We start from the raw sequence: 14274 nt of genomic DNA on the forward strand, positions 1-14274 counted from the left end.
CGGCCTCTCCCACTTGGCCAGCCCGTGGGGGCTCTCGGGTCCTACCATCCTTTTGAAAACACAGGGTCACCTGCTGGACCCTGAAGGCTGCCCGCTCAGGGAACGCACCCCAGGGCCTGGCCCTCACTGGACGCCCGCCCCCCTCCCCCAGTCTTCTGATACCACCTGAGGGGAGGCGGGTGTGGGCAGGTCTGGGCTGCCCTCTGCAGATGGCCACACCCCCATTACACCGGTAGGAGGGACTTGACACTGGCACGGGTCCTGCAGACCAAGAGCCAAGGTACAGCACCCACCCAGAGGCACCCACCCAAGGGTCCAGAACACTCTCCAGTCCCCGAGGCTGCCGAGTAGAAGGAGAGTGGCCACTCTGGCCTGGGGGGGAGGTAACTGAGGCCAGGCCTCGGGCCTCAGGCGACGGCACACAGGACACCAAGATGGTGGGCTCTTGGGAATGCAGCAGGCTTCATTGACGAGGTGGGCAGCAGCCCACACCGCACGCGTGGCCCTGCAGTGGGGCTTTGGGTGGGCAGCCGGGACCCCCACCCGCAGCTGGCAGGGCCCCGGAGTGGGATCTGCTCGCAGAGGCCAGGTTCACAGCGCGGCCTCCATGTGGAGGGTCTTCAGAGCCTCCGAGATCTGGGCACTGGTGTCCACCTGGCCATACACGCCCACCAGGAAGGCGCGGTGCAGCAGCGTGGCTGCGTGCTCTGTGGGCGAGAAGGGCACGTTCGGCAGGCCACGCCAGGGCCGTCCAGCCCACAGGTCACCTTCCCAGGAAGTGGGGTCACCCCAGCCAGGCCCACCCTGGAGGCCGCATGGGCGGCCAAGCCGGAGGGCTCACCCTGGCACAGGAGAGTGTACTCAGGAAGGTTCTTCAGAGCCGTCTGCATCACCTCGAAGTCCCGGCTGCCCAGGCAGGACATGAAGGTGGGCAGGAAGTCGGCCGCGATGCTGAAAAAGCCATGCACCTGGGTGAGCGTGCCCACTCCCAGCGGGGCCGAGCGGGGCCGAGCAGGGCCGGGCCCTGGGGGCTGGGCAGAAGGGGACCTCGGCAGCACCCTCGTGCCCGCCCCGGGAGCAGGTGTGGGGGGCTGTCCGCCGCTCACCTGGGGTTGTGCTGGACGGAGCGCAGAGCCAGGCTAAAGGCCAGGCTGCGGCAGGACTCCTCGGCCGAGCTCATCAGCCTCTGCAGGTCGGTCTGGCAGGAGGAGCAGGTGGTGACCAGGGGCCCAGAGCCCACTCCCTGTTAGCACCACCTCGGGCCCCGCACTGGGAGCTCCGCAGCTGGGGGCGCTCACCCATCCGTGAGTTGACTCCAGCCCAGCCTGGGAGAAGGCACAGAGCTCCCCGGGGAAGCTTGCCCTTGACACCTGGGCACAGGCTCCATGCACCGGGAGAAAGCAGGGGGCAGCAGGGCCCCCTTTGTCCCGGGCTCACTCTCCTTCCTGCTCACCGAGAAGAAGCCGAGGGTCTCAGGTCTCCGACGGGACATCTCGTCAATGTCGCTGAGGACCTCCAGCAGGTCTAGAGACAGCAGGGCAGGCTGAGACGGCCCAGCTGCCAGGGTCAGGACCCCACCTCTGCCTCCCATCCCCAGAGAACCAAGCGGCAGCAGGGGGAGCCCCTGGGCCAGCACCTGCTGTGACCACAACCACAGCTGGCAGTCACAGCCACGAGGTGGGTAGCATGCCTGGCCCATCACGGGGAGTCCCGGGTCCAGCTCCCCAGGCCCCCTCGTGGCCCCAGAACGCTGACCCCTTCTGCGCCCTCCTCAGCACCTGGGAGGTTCCAAGCAGCTCAGGACAGAAAGCACCAGCCAGTCTCATGGCTGCCACCTTCTACCACACCAGACGCCCAGCTGTGAGGGCCTGCACACCCAGGATAGGCGAGCAAGCATACACCCCGTCCTTGGACACATGTGCAAGTGCACACTCACGCCCCTTCCCCAAGACCCAGCTTTAGCAGATCTGAGGGGGAACTCAGGGCCCCACAACCACGGAGCCCAACTCTGCACTACCCCTGCCCGGCCCAGGGTCTCCAGTGGGGAGGACCTGCAGCCCGCTGCCCACTGGGGATGTGGATGCTGCCGCCTCAGCCGGGCCTGCCTAGCCAGGCAGCCTTGGGGTCTCCTTCAGAGGAGACCTGCCCCTGGCCTCCTCCTTCAAGCCCCCCCAGGTCCCAAACAGCTGGCATGTTGAGCACCCTCCTCGAGGCCGTGCCCCTCCCATAGCCCACGTGTCCCTGAAGTCCAGGCCTGGACGGCCACTGTTGGGGATCCCCACAGGAATCCAGGCACTGTAGGGGCTGAAACAGGCAGCCACCCACCCACCAGGGTAACTCACCCTCGACAGTCTGGCCCCGGGAAAGCCTCTTCATGTACGGGGCCATCTCGGCTGTCGTCAGTGGGGTGAAGAGAGAGACACTGACCAGGGGCAGGGAACCAGCCGAATTCTCATCTGGAAGGAAAGCAGGCGTGACTGAGGGCTGGAGACCTCCGCCCTGCCCAGGCCTCCCTCCTGCTCATGGAGGGCCTGGCATAAACACACAGATAAAGGTAGCACGAGCAAGAGGGAAATGTCCAGACATAAGATGCAGGCCCGTCCTGGGATGGAGGGCCATCCTCCCAAGTGTCCCCTGGAGTGCGCACTCCTCTGGAAAAGGCCCAGAGCCCAGTACCCAGCAGGTGCCGGGGGGTGCCTTAGCGTGGGGTGCCTTCTGCCCAGCACCTCTCACCCAGCCTTGCTCTCTGCATGATGCTTATACCACCCAGCAGCCATTTGTGAGTTTCTTTTCCCCCATCCACCCCAGAATGTCCCCTCAAGGCAGGACATTGGACACAGCCTGCCACAGTCCAGGAGCTCAGTAAGGGCCAGGCAGCGGGCTGAGGGCTTCCACAGACAGCCAGAGAATCGTGCTCAAAGCTATCTGGCAAACTTAGGGCAGCAGAACAGCCATCCACCGTCCTGCAACTCAGCTGGACCCCACAGGTCCTTCCCGCAGTTACCCAGCAGCTCCCTGCTGACTGACTGCGAGTCCAAGACGGGCTCACGGCCAAGCAATGTCACCCAGAGGGACAGAAAGCATGGACTGGGACCAGAGCACCGAGAGCACACGCCCACCTAGCCAGGTCAGGTAAGGCCCCACGGAGGTGCCAGCTGAGAAGTCCTGCAGCGGTCTGAGAGCCCCTGACTCCCTAGGGTGGGCAGGAACAAAGGGGCCCCAGGAGGGCTCTAGAGACCCCTGGCAGGATGGTGGGGGCAGCCCTGCAGGGGTGCTGACATGGGGAGACTCGGTCCCCACAAGAAGGCGGCTCCCAAGTCTTCCTCAGCTGGGCTCCAGGCCCCACTGCAAAACCCTGTGGCCCCCAGCTCACCCTCGCCCTCCTCGTCCAGGCCCCGGCCAGCCACGCCATTCCTGCTGGGGAGGCTCAGCCCTGCCAGGAGGGACTTCAGCATCACCAGGTCGCTGTTGTCGAAGCACAGGTCGCTGTGGGATGGGGGGGACACCAGCTGGGGAGAGTGTCCTACCAAGTGGACTTGGGGACGGGGCCAAGTGCCATGAGGGTTCGGCTCAGAACATCAGGCGTGGCCCAAAATGTCTAGGCCCATCAGTCTGGCTCTCAGCCACTCCACCGCACACCACGGGAGACCCCAGACTGGTCTGTGGACGTGGCCATCCGGCACTCAAGCCCCGCAGTGGGACCACCTTGCTGGAGAGGGCAAGGCTGCTAGGAGCCTCCGGAGGCCAGGGGCAGCAGCCCGAGCGGGTCTGGGCACACTCACTGGAGCGGGTCCGCGTGTCTCTGCAGGAAAGCGGCGGCCGCAGCGGCATTGCAGGTGACATACTTGTGGATGAACTGCACAAACCTACTGATGAAGGGTGCGAGGTGGCGGAAGGACTTCCGGTAATTCTGAAAAGGGGAAGCCAGGCAATGCCCTGCTGTGGAGATGCCTCGCACCAAGACAGGGGCCTTGGTTTCCCAGCCTGCCGTGGGCTCGATTCCACCACAGGAGTAGCCAGGGGGCCCTCCATGCAGTCCAGCACTGTAGCAGCGCACTGAGCGCTGGCTGCTGGCCACACGCGCAGGGACGCCCTGCGTGCTCAAGACGCAGACTCCTGCCTGACACTAAGCATGTAACCAGACATCCACTGGCTAAACCCAATCCGGATTCTGCCCGGGCTACCTAGGACCCTTCCAGATGCTGACGTCCGAGCTGAGCTTTGAAAGACTGTGGGGTTTCACCCAGGCACAGGGAAAACGAGTGTTTCCCACGGCAGGGGAAAGGGAGGGAAACTTCCGGACAGGCGGCCTGGCCCTGCGCCCCCTGCCCCCCAGGAGCACAAGGCAGGCCTCCCCCCCAGGGTCCTGGCAGTGGCGTCCCCCCACCCAGGAGTACAAGGCAGGTCCCCCGGCCCCAGGAACACGTGGCAGGTGTTCCAGGGCTGCCCCCAGGAGCACAAGGCAGGCAGACCCTGCCCAGGAGCACCAGGCAGGCCCCCCCAGACCCCGCCCAGGAGCACGAGGCAGGCCCCCCAGGCCCACCCACCAGGAGCACGAGGCAGGCCCCCCAGGCCCACCCACCAGGAGCACGAGGCAGGCCCCCCAGGCCCACCCACCAGGAGCACGAGGCAGGCCCCCCATGCCCACCCACCAGGAGCACGAGGCAGGCCCCCCAGGCCCACCCACCAGGAGCACGAGGCAGGCCCCCCCAGGCCCACCCACCAGGAGCACGAGGCAGGCCCCCCAGGCCCACCCATCAGGAGCACGAGGCAGGCCCCCCAGGCCCACCCACCAGGAGCACGAGGCAGGCCCCCCCAGGCCCACCCACCAGGAGCACGAGGCAGGCCCCCCAGGCCCACCCACCAGGAGCACGCGCACAAAGGACAGCAGGCAGTCCCACAGCGCCCCCTGGTGCTCGCTCCGGAAGACGTGCGGCTGCAGCAGTGCCAGGACGCCCAGCGCGTGCATGAAGAAGGCCAGGTGGTTCTGCTGCCGGAACTCCTGGAAGTTGAGGTGCGTCCGTCCATGAAGAAGGGCTGCGATGACCGGCAGGTGCCTGCGGGCAGCACGGGTGCCACGTCACGCGTCTCCCACATGGCTCCCCCACCTCCGAAGGCCCAGGGGAAGGGACACTGTGTGTGACCTCCTCAGAAAGCCCCACGTGCCGGCCGCCCGGGGGGTGCAGCCCCTGCAGGCCCCCCACCCCAGGGGTCCCACTGTGCCCCTATCGGCCGCTGAGCTCAGCCAAGGGACACCTAAGGTCCCTAATGCTCCCACGGGCCAAAACTTGGGGTTCCCACCCAGTAGCCCAGAAGTCGTTCCTCGAGGAGGGCGGCACTGGAGGCACCCCCACAGACCAGCTCTGCCCAGAGCCCTGGTGGCTGAGCTCTGCCCATGCGGGTGGCTTTCCAGCAGGTAGGACGGGGGCGGCGGTACCTGAGCAGCAGGATGGGGTGTGCCACGGCCAGCTTCCGGCAGGCCATGTTGGCATCTGCCACCCGGCTCTCGGCTGCTCGGGAGTCACTGGTGTCGGCGAGGAGGGTGATGAAGCGGTGGATGAGGCCGTCCAGCTGACAGGGGGCACAGATTAGGGTACAGAGGCAGCCAGCAGGCCTCGTGCCTAACTCGTCCTTGCCCCGCGACTGGCCACCAGCTGGCCTTCAGGGGCCCACGGGCTTCAGCCAGGAATGTGGCAGGATCTGGGGCCGCAGTCCTGTCCCCCAGGACCTGGTGTGGCCACACAGCACAGTCCAGAGAAACCAGACCCTTTAATGTTTCTCTGGGGGCTTCCGGAGGCCAGACAGGCCATAGCCAAGTTTCCAGGCGCCCCCAACAAGCAGTACCTGGAACCACCTCTCTCAGAGGATGAAAAGCTCTCCGGGCTGTGTGCCACCAATACGCTGGGCAGAAAAGGTGCCAAAACTGTATGTCAAGTGTGCTCTCAGTTGTGTAAACACAGAAGGAATATGGAAAAAAACCCACTTCCTTCCACCGCCCTGAAAGGCAGGTGTGGGGGTTTGAAGCTGGTGCTGAGAGGGAGAACCCAGAAGGGAGAGGAGCGGCCCAGAGAGGCCACGTGGGCCTTGTCACTGACATGCTGGGGACCAAGGGAGGTGGCGGCAGACACAGCCTTTGGGGGAAGCAGCGCCTGGATGCTGCGTCGATCTGGACCTTCTTTTAACTTCAAAACCTTAAGCTAATAAACTCGTACTGGTTACGCCACCCCATTCCTTGGTCCTTTGCTTAAGCAGCCCAGGAAACCAAGACTGCAGGCGAGCAGAGAGGGCGGGATGAGACAGGGCGGGATGAGACAGGGCGGCCTGGCCCAGCCCCTCCACCCGAGGAAGGGCCCCAAGAGAGACACAAGCACGTGCCCCTCCTTGACGGCACACTGAGGTTCACAGCAGCTGTGGACATCACAGGCCGTAAGTGGAAACCCCCACACCACCAGCCGCTGACTCAGGGACACTACTCGGCAACAGAAGGGAAGGAGACACTCATGTCTGCGGGACACGGGCAGATGCCAAAACTGATGCCGAGTGGGTTAGAGAGGACCACACCATTCGTATGAAACTACAGTAAGGGAAAGCTGATCGAGGGGCGCTGGGTGGGGAGGGGCTGAAAGGGGCATGAGGAACCCCTGGAGCTGCTGCAGAGGTCACCACTGTGACTGTGGCGATGTGTCCAGACTCATCAACCTGGGGCTGTAAACACCTGTGGGTGACTCAATTACGTTGCAATGCAGCTGTTACAAAAACTGGTGGTCGAGGGGCACCTCCTCTCCTCTCCTCCCCTCACAGCCAAGAGTTCTTTCAGGAGAAAAGATGACTTCTAAGACCTGCAAGAGGTCAAGAGGTCAGAGCAGGAGGGGCAGAGGGTCAGCCCTGTCCTCCCAGGTGGATGAGGAGGAGGCAGGTACACACAGCTTCTCACAGGTTTCCTTTTCTTCCCTTAAATCTGAGAAAACGATGTCTCCACTGCACGGTGTGGGTTTCTACTTCCAGAGCGAGTAACAGAGCCCCTGACAGATGCCCTGGGCAGGGCAGGCGCGCCTGTCTGAATCTCCTGCCCTCTCACCTTGCAGACGCTGCTGCTGGGGGCCCCCTCGCTGTGCAGCAGGACCTCAGGCACGGGCACCCGGAGCTCTGGCCGCTGCAGGTAGAGCTGCAGGAGCAGGTCTCGGCAGCGCCTGCCCACCACGCTGGAAGAGCCAGGCCTGGGGTCAGCGGGGCTGCACCCCACTACTCCCCACCCTGGGCACCTCTCACACTGACCAGAGCTCCAAGTCACTCCACGTGCCCTCAGCTGAGGGCTGGCCTCACCTGTCCCCCCGTTGCTGGACGCAGCCTGTCAGGTACTCTGTCACCTCCCGGATGCTCTCGTCGTTTTCGTGGCAGCAGCTGAGCAGCAGGGGCAGGCGGGCCTGGATGGGACTGCAGGAGGCCCCGTCTGCATCCGGGCTCCTGGCCTCCGCCTCTGCCAGGATCAGCTCCACCAAGCTGATGAGCTCTGAGGTCTGCACCCGCAGCCCGAGCTCTTCCCGCCGCTTCTGGAAGAGGGTCCCAGCCAGTGAGACCCGGGCTGGGTGTGCCAACCCCTGACCACAGATGCCACTCACCACTCGCAAAGGGCTACATGCCAAAGACCTGCCTGAGGGGTCCGCTGGTCCCTTCCCTGCCAGATCCGAGGGACGTGGATACAGGCCCAGAGAAAATCCAAAGACGCAGAAGGGTCGAACCTGGAAAGAAACAAAATTTCTGACTGGGCGGTTTCCAGGAATAAGAAAGCAGAAATGTGGGGAAGAAAAACCCCAAGAGAACAGGCTGTGAAGCTGCCCTGGGGTAGAGAGTCCTGGAGCCGCATCGGACCAGGAGGGCTGGACTCCAGGTGCGGAGGCCTTGGGTGCTCCCACCCGCGTTCGCCAGCTCTGCGCGCCTCTCGGAACCCTGAAGCTCAACTGTGACAAGGGGGAGCCAGCCTCGGCCCTGTCCCTCAAGCTCACGAGCATCCGATATGTCCGGGAGCGGAGGAGCTTCAGGGAGGCACTGCGCCCCCCACCCCTGCCCCTCTGGGCCCCCCAGGGCTAAGGAAGCCTGGGCTCGGCTGCTCCATCTCCCCGCAGGGTACGACCAAGCGGGGTGGGGGCCAGAACAGAGCCAGCGCCCCAGCCAGGGGCACCGGCCATGGGACCACCTGCACCAAGGCCAGAGGGGAGAGCGTGCAGCAGGGTGGCTACCGCGGGGGTGGGGCGGCGGCGCTCACCTCTGCTCCCGGCTCCTGCAGAGCAGAATGCGGACGCACTGGTGCAGCGTGGTCCAGTTGGACTGGTGGGTGAGGAGGGCCAACAGGTAGGGTCGGAAAGACGGCACCTGGGGGCCAGCATGGCCTTTGCCCTGGGGAGGAAGGGACGCTGGGATACACCGGCCCGCCCTGTAGAGGGAGGCCGGCTAACAACACTCCCCCCACGCTCACACGGCCCACTGCACACAAGGAGCCAAGCTCCTGCCCGGGAAGGGTGACCCGGGGACTGAGTCTCCTCTGTGTCCTCAGCCTGGGCCAGGCACGGGCTGAAGCTCGGTGGGTCAAGCACATGTTGGACTGGAGCGACTCTTCCTAAGAGCACACCCCAGGGCGGCCGGACAGAACCGACACGGAGGACACCCCTCTTGCTGGTGGGCCCAGGCATGTCCTGCACACTGCCTGCTCAGAGCCAAGCCTGGGGAGTCCCCGCTGGGACCCCAGACCAGGTACAGCGGCAGGTCCTGACCTGGTGTCTCCAGAGCTTTGTCTGCACACATTGCAGAGAGGAGGCCTGCCCTGCAGAAAGGAAGCTGGGCACAGCCCTGCCCGACGACACCTGCAGGCCCTGCCTCTCCTCCCTCTGCCGACAACAGCACTTCCTGTCCCCTAGGGAAGACCGGGCCCCCACACAGCCCCTCCCTACTCGCCTGGCCCGTGCTGTCACCGTCTCTGGTGTGGATGGGCCCTGGGTCCATCTCGGCTGGTGAGAGCCAGGCCTGGGACTCTGCTGGAACCAGGGGCAAGAAGCCCCTCCCGGCTCTAGGGCACTGTTGCCACAACTAGGCTCCTTTCCCAGGGGCCGCTCTGAGCCGGGTTCTGCCCGCAGGGGAGGTCAGACCATCCCCAGAGCACACCAGCTCCCACCTTGTTCCAGAACAGAAGCCTCTGCTGCAGGTCCGGGCAGCTGCCGATCACCTCAGGGTCCAGCATCTCCAGCCAGTCGACGAGAAGTCCTGAGGACGGGCCCAGCCGCACGGCTTCCAGGCTGGAGGGCAGGTGGGGCTGGGTCAGAGAGAAGCTCACCAACCACGGGGCCCATGCTGGCTGCTGCCCGTTCCCCTGCAGCTCACCTGCCGCTGTCCCCTTCCTGCTTCCCCAGAGGCTCCTCCTTGTCCTGCAGCAGCAGGGAGCTCACCACCATGATGGGCCCTGCGGCAGAGGGCTTGGAGGCGGCGCCCGTGGTGGCCGAGAAGAGCACGGTCAGCAGCTCCTCCAGGTAGGGAGACCTCACCTCGATCAGGCCTTGGAGGACTGTGTCGGGGAGAGATGTGCGTGGCAGCTCTGCATCCGCCCAGCCCACGGGACAGAAGCAGGCGGCTCAGGGACTGCGGGACTCCAGGGCAGGTGGCCCCCCAAAAACCAGCCCGAGGCCACATGGCTCCTGTGGCTCCCCGAGGGCTCCAGCCCAGCCCCTGAGGCCCGATCTGCACATGGGGGTGGCTGCGGCTGTGTGCAGCAGCTTAGGGGGGAGGTGGGGACGGCTGCCAGCACAGGCCCAGCTGCAGAGGCTGGATGGGCAGAGGGACCAGGGTGGGGGAGAGCTTCCAGAGGTGACGCTTCCACCCCCCGGGCACCCACGGGCCGACGAACCTCTGCCCATGAGCTCGGGCTCCACGTTGCACTTCTCCCCGGACCGCAGCGTGGCGATGAGGGCCCGGATCGTGGAGCTGACCACCTCCGAGTCCGGGTGGAAAGTCAGGGCCTCCGCCAGGTGCAGGAAGCCTGTGCGCACTGCAAGAGGGGCAGGCGCGTGAGGGGTGCCTGGAGCCCCCGGCCAGCTGGGCCCGCCCCAGTCCTGCCGCTCTGCTGTGGGCAGGGAAGTCCCTGGGTGGAGGCTGTCCCTGGACTGAGGAAATGGGCCACTCTCCTCGACCACATGGCTGTCCCCAGACCCTCTGGCTGCTCAGCCACATCTGTGTGGACACCAGTTTCGACGCCTGGCGCCATCAACGTGCTGACAGGTTTGCCTCTGTGTCAACGAGGCAGCCGTCCTGCCTGACGGAGCCGGAGGGCAGAGCCCGTGGGGTCCACCGTGCCCGTCCTCTGCCGGAACCCCACTCCCCACGCTCCCCCGGCCCGCAGCCCCTCACCATCGCTGATCCTGCGTCTGGCTGAGAACTGGGTGGCGAACAGCTTGAGCTGAGCAAGGAGGGGCCCGTCCCCCACGGTAGGGCTGTCCAGCCACTGCAGCAGCTGCATGAGCACTTTGAGGAAGAGCGACGAGAAGCTGGTGTCCTGGGGCACGCAGCGCTGTGGGGACAGCCGGCAGCAGGTGCTGGGCAACCTCCAACGGAGGCAGCACCAGCTCCAAGCCCAGGGTGCAGGGAAGCGAGCCGGCACCAAGGCCACAGGGTCTGCCTCGCTGAGCCTCCCGGGCGGGCATGGGGACTGCAGCACCCTCACAGCCCTCAGCTGGGCACCTGCCTACTGCCGGCAGCTCGTGTGCACACCGATCAGGGGAGACAAACACAAACCCAGGCACAGACACACGGGCAAAACCATCTACATGCGTATGCAGACAGAAGAGACAAATACGGCAAACTGCTAATTACTGACTCTAGCTGGTAGCTACAGAGGTGAACCTCACACCGCTGTTTTAACCTTTCTTGGGAATGTCCATAATGAGAACTGGGAACTCCCCCCAGACCCCCTCAAGCGCAGTCTCCCTTTCTTCCCCGGGAACTAAGAAGTTGAGGCCCCCAGAGATGGGGCAATGTCAGTCCCAGTCTGGGGGGGCCAAGGAAGGCCCCCGCTTCCACTCCCGTGGGTTCCGTGGGCAGGGAGCCCTGTCTGCAGCAGCCCCCCAGCACCCTGGCCTGGAGGCCCACCTGGTACTGGCAGAGCTGGCGCACAAGCGGGCAGGCAAGGACGTGGCTCCGGTGCATAGCCATGGCCAGGGCCCCGCCATGGGAGGAGGTCAGCAGGGTGGCCATGGCCTGCAGGAGCCGAACCGTGATGTCTGTCACCTCGGGGTCCCCCTGGCGCACACGGGCCAGCTCCTGGCCCAGGGCCTGCTGCAGTGCCAGGGCAATGGGGCGCGGGTTTGTGTTCTGCCACCGTGGGTCGGGGCTCAGCGGGAAGATCTGGAACAGAGCCAAGAGCAGTTGGGGGGTCAGAGTGACTGAGAGGGCCAAACCCCTGGCCAGTTCTCTAGTGCAAGTCCTTGCCTGTTTGAGCCCCTGATAAACTCTTTGAGGGCCCGTGCTGAGGAGCAGCGAGGGACCCCAAACCCGCTGACATGCAGGCAGATGTCCAGGAGGACAAAGGTGCCCAGAGCCCACTGGCCTGCTTCCCCATTCGGGGAGGAGGCAGACGGGTCTAGGCTGACAGGTGGCTGTGGGCCCTGCAAACCCGTCTCTCTAGCCGTAAGGTGTGTGGGGAGCAGAGTCACCCTCCGCAAACATGGTCTTCAAGAGGCGGGAGGAGTGGAGCGTGTGCCCGCGAGCACCCGCACACAGGCGCTGGGCCAGAGGGGTGTGGGGCAGGAAGGATGCGTGTGCGGGTAGCCACTCGGTGTGCAAGGAGGCTAGGGACACACGTGAGCACAAAGGCCACCTGTTGGAGGCCGGCTTCCAGGAGACATCCAGAAGGCCCGTCCACCAAAGGAGCAGGCCCGTGGTGGGCCAGGGCAGTGACCGCTGACGGGGCGGGTTCTTCAGGAGGTGACAGAATACTCTAAAATTGACTGTGCTGACGGTCAGACACTTTGTGGACACACACACTGTGCAGCTGTACACCTCACATGGACAGACGGCAGGGGATGCGATTAAACCTCTATAGAGGTGTCATCCCACCAGAACCTGAGGCAGGGAGGGCTGGGCATGGGGGTGACAAGGCTGGCACACTCGTTCCTTCTGACGTGAGCAGAGAGTACGTGCCAGAGCATGCTTTGGCCAAAGCAGTGTCCTAAGGAGCCGAGCGACTCGTGCGCCAGACCCTGCTCTCAGCCCCTGGCGTGTCTCAGCTCGTGCTGTCCTCACAGCAAACCTGAGGGCACACCACCACTATCCCACTTCTGCAGTGAGGATGCTGAGGCATAGAGGGGTGGCACACTGGTCCTGGGAAGCCTACTTTGGAAGAGAAGCCGGGACCCGGGCCCAGGCAGCTTGGCTCCAGAGGGGACAGCCTCAGCCACCTCCTCTTGGGCAGCTGGTTCCTGGGGCAGAGGCGGTGGTGTGGGCCCAGCTTTCCCCGCTCCTGTGCAGCCCCGGCACCCACGCCACTACCTGCAGGACCACGCTGGCCAGGTCGTCCTCAGGGCCAAGTGCCCGGATCTGTGTCCCAACCCGGATCTTCCCCTGGCCCACAGGATGCTCGGGGCTGCGCTTTGGCTTCGGGGCCTCTGTGCTGTCTGCTCAGAAGGGGGACAGCCATTGAGTGGCCACCCCAGGGAGAAGGGCAGACCCAGTACCCCGAGGACCCACGGCCTTGCTCAGGCCAGGGGAGGCCCACCAGGACTGCCCTCCACCAGGGCGCAGACACCGGCCAGGTGAAAGGTAACAAAGGAAGTAGCCGCTGGGCTCCCGCTCAGTCACACAGGGACCCACACTCTGCTCTGGGGTTTGGGGGACAGGGTGGTACCTCGCCGGGGGGGCAGCGAGGCCGTGAGCAGGGAGTGGAAGGTCTGGCCTCCGGAAGCACCTCTCTCGTGCTGCACCTCCACCAGGTGGGCCATGTAGTCTGGAACACAACAGCCTGGGCTCAGCCTCAGGGCCTGAGCAGGGAGGACACGCGTCCCGTTCCCACGGAAATCGGAGCCGGGGACACTCACACAAGGGCTCCAGCAGAGTGCGCCAAGCTTCCGTAAGACTGCAGAAGCTGAGCTACAAGACCTCTCGGCAAAGGCTCCGGGAGCGACGCGACATTTCCCTACGCTCCCTCCAGACTCCCGGAGAGGCCCTGCATGGGCCCTGGATGCCTGGGGGCCGGCAACCACGGGAGGCAGCAGCGGGCCGGCCTTGGCTCCAGCCCTCGCCGATCGCACTTGCTCTCTCTGCCCGCCAGCCTGCGCCCCCCACCCAGCCTCAACTCCGACCTCGCCGCCAAGGGGCCCCAGGTTCGTGGGCCCCGGGCACACCAGGCACCCGGGACACTCAGCTGGGCTGCTGGTCAGCAGCTCCATGGCCCTTACTCTTGTCCATGATGTTCTGCTCCAGGGTCTGGGGGTCGTGGGCCACAGCCTGGTCCAGGTACTGGAGGAGTTTACTCATGCTGGACACGGGGATGCCAAAGGACTGCACGAAGAGCAGTAGCTGCTGGGGCTCGAGGTCCTGCAGGGCTGGAGGTGACACCTGCTTCGGCACGGGCCTGCTCCGTGCGTGCCACGGGCCAGCCAAGCTCAACTGGCTGTGCCCAGTCCAGGCTTCGGCCCCTGGGTCCCTTCAGCCCTCAAGGGAAAACCCTCCTATTTGTGGCTTCTGGCCCAAGGCCCACTTGACCCTTCAACAACTGGCTCGAAGGCCCGCAGCACCCTCACTGCTCTCCTTGGGCCCCTGTTACACCTCCTCTCCTCCAGAAACCCAGCCGGGTGTGCTCGCATCTGCAGCCCTGCAGTCCGGCTGCAGGTGAAGTGCTCAGCGGGCCAGCACGGGACTGCAGGGCGCTTCCCTCAGGCCCAGTGCAGTGTCTGCGGAGTACCCAGAGGACCAACCCTGCCCGGGCCAGAGGCCACATGGCCACCTCCCCTCGTGGTCCCCGGGAGGGAGCAAGGCTAGAGGCCCAAGCACACGCACCGGCGTCCACCAGGCGAGGCACCTCCGAGCGGATCATGCGCAGCTTCAGCCAGTCGGGCAGCAGCAAAGCCTCCTCGGACGTGTCCACAAGGAAGGCGGTGGGCAGCGGCTTCTTCTCTGGAAACCAGATGTCCAGCAGGGCGTGGAATTCACTGTCACCAGCTTCCGGAGAGACCGCAGCAGGGTGAGCACCCAGGCAGGAGCCAGCAAGGTGCCCCAACGCCCCCCTCCCAAGGCCCC

At 65.1% G+C, this 14274-nt stretch overlaps 1 protein-coding gene across 2 annotated transcripts in view; it reads right to left on the minus strand.

The window, feature by feature from the left end:
* Nucleotides 1–443: 443 nt before the first annotated feature.
* Nucleotides 444–14274, minus strand: part of INTS1 (integrator complex subunit 1) — a 34786-nt gene continuing 20955 nt past the window's right edge. Inside the window, exons 27-48 of one of the 2 annotated variants that reach the window (XM_077140402.1) lie at nt 14035–14196; nt 13434–13580; nt 12884–12982; nt 12529–12653; nt 11131–11385; nt 10393–10552; nt 9893–10033; nt 9373–9553; nt 9167–9287; nt 8264–8394; nt 7652–7739; nt 7324–7547; nt 7079–7202; nt 5438–5571; nt 4865–5057; nt 3783–3910; nt 3374–3486; nt 2343–2456; nt 1454–1524; nt 1107–1198; nt 842–951; nt 444–707 (exon numbers count right to left, since the gene is read on the minus strand). In XM_077140402.1, coding sequence (XP_076996517.1) covers nt 592–707; nt 842–951; nt 1107–1198; nt 1454–1524; nt 2343–2456; nt 3374–3486; nt 3783–3910; nt 4865–5057; nt 5438–5571; nt 7079–7202; nt 7324–7547; nt 7652–7739; nt 8264–8394; nt 9167–9287; nt 9373–9553; nt 9893–10033; nt 10393–10552; nt 11131–11385; nt 12529–12653; nt 12884–12982; nt 13434–13580; nt 14035–14196 — 3029 coding nt within the window. In that variant the 3' untranslated portion in view covers nt 444–591. Of the gene's footprint in view, nt 708–841; nt 952–1106; nt 1199–1453; nt 1525–2342; nt 2457–3373; nt 3487–3782; nt 3911–4864; nt 5058–5437; nt 5572–7078; nt 7203–7323; nt 7551–7651; nt 7740–8263; nt 8395–9166; nt 9288–9372; nt 9554–9892; nt 10034–10392; nt 10553–11130; nt 11386–12528; nt 12654–12883; nt 12983–13433; nt 13581–14034; nt 14197–14274 lie in introns of both variants that reach the window. The other variant, XM_077140401.1, reaches the window with a different exon arrangement.

The sequence above is a fragment of the Tamandua tetradactyla genome, chromosome 23, assembly GCF_023851605.1.
Source record: "Tamandua tetradactyla isolate mTamTet1 chromosome 23, mTamTet1.pri, whole genome shotgun sequence".
NCBI lineage: Eukaryota > Metazoa > Chordata > Mammalia > Pilosa > Myrmecophagidae > Tamandua > Tamandua tetradactyla.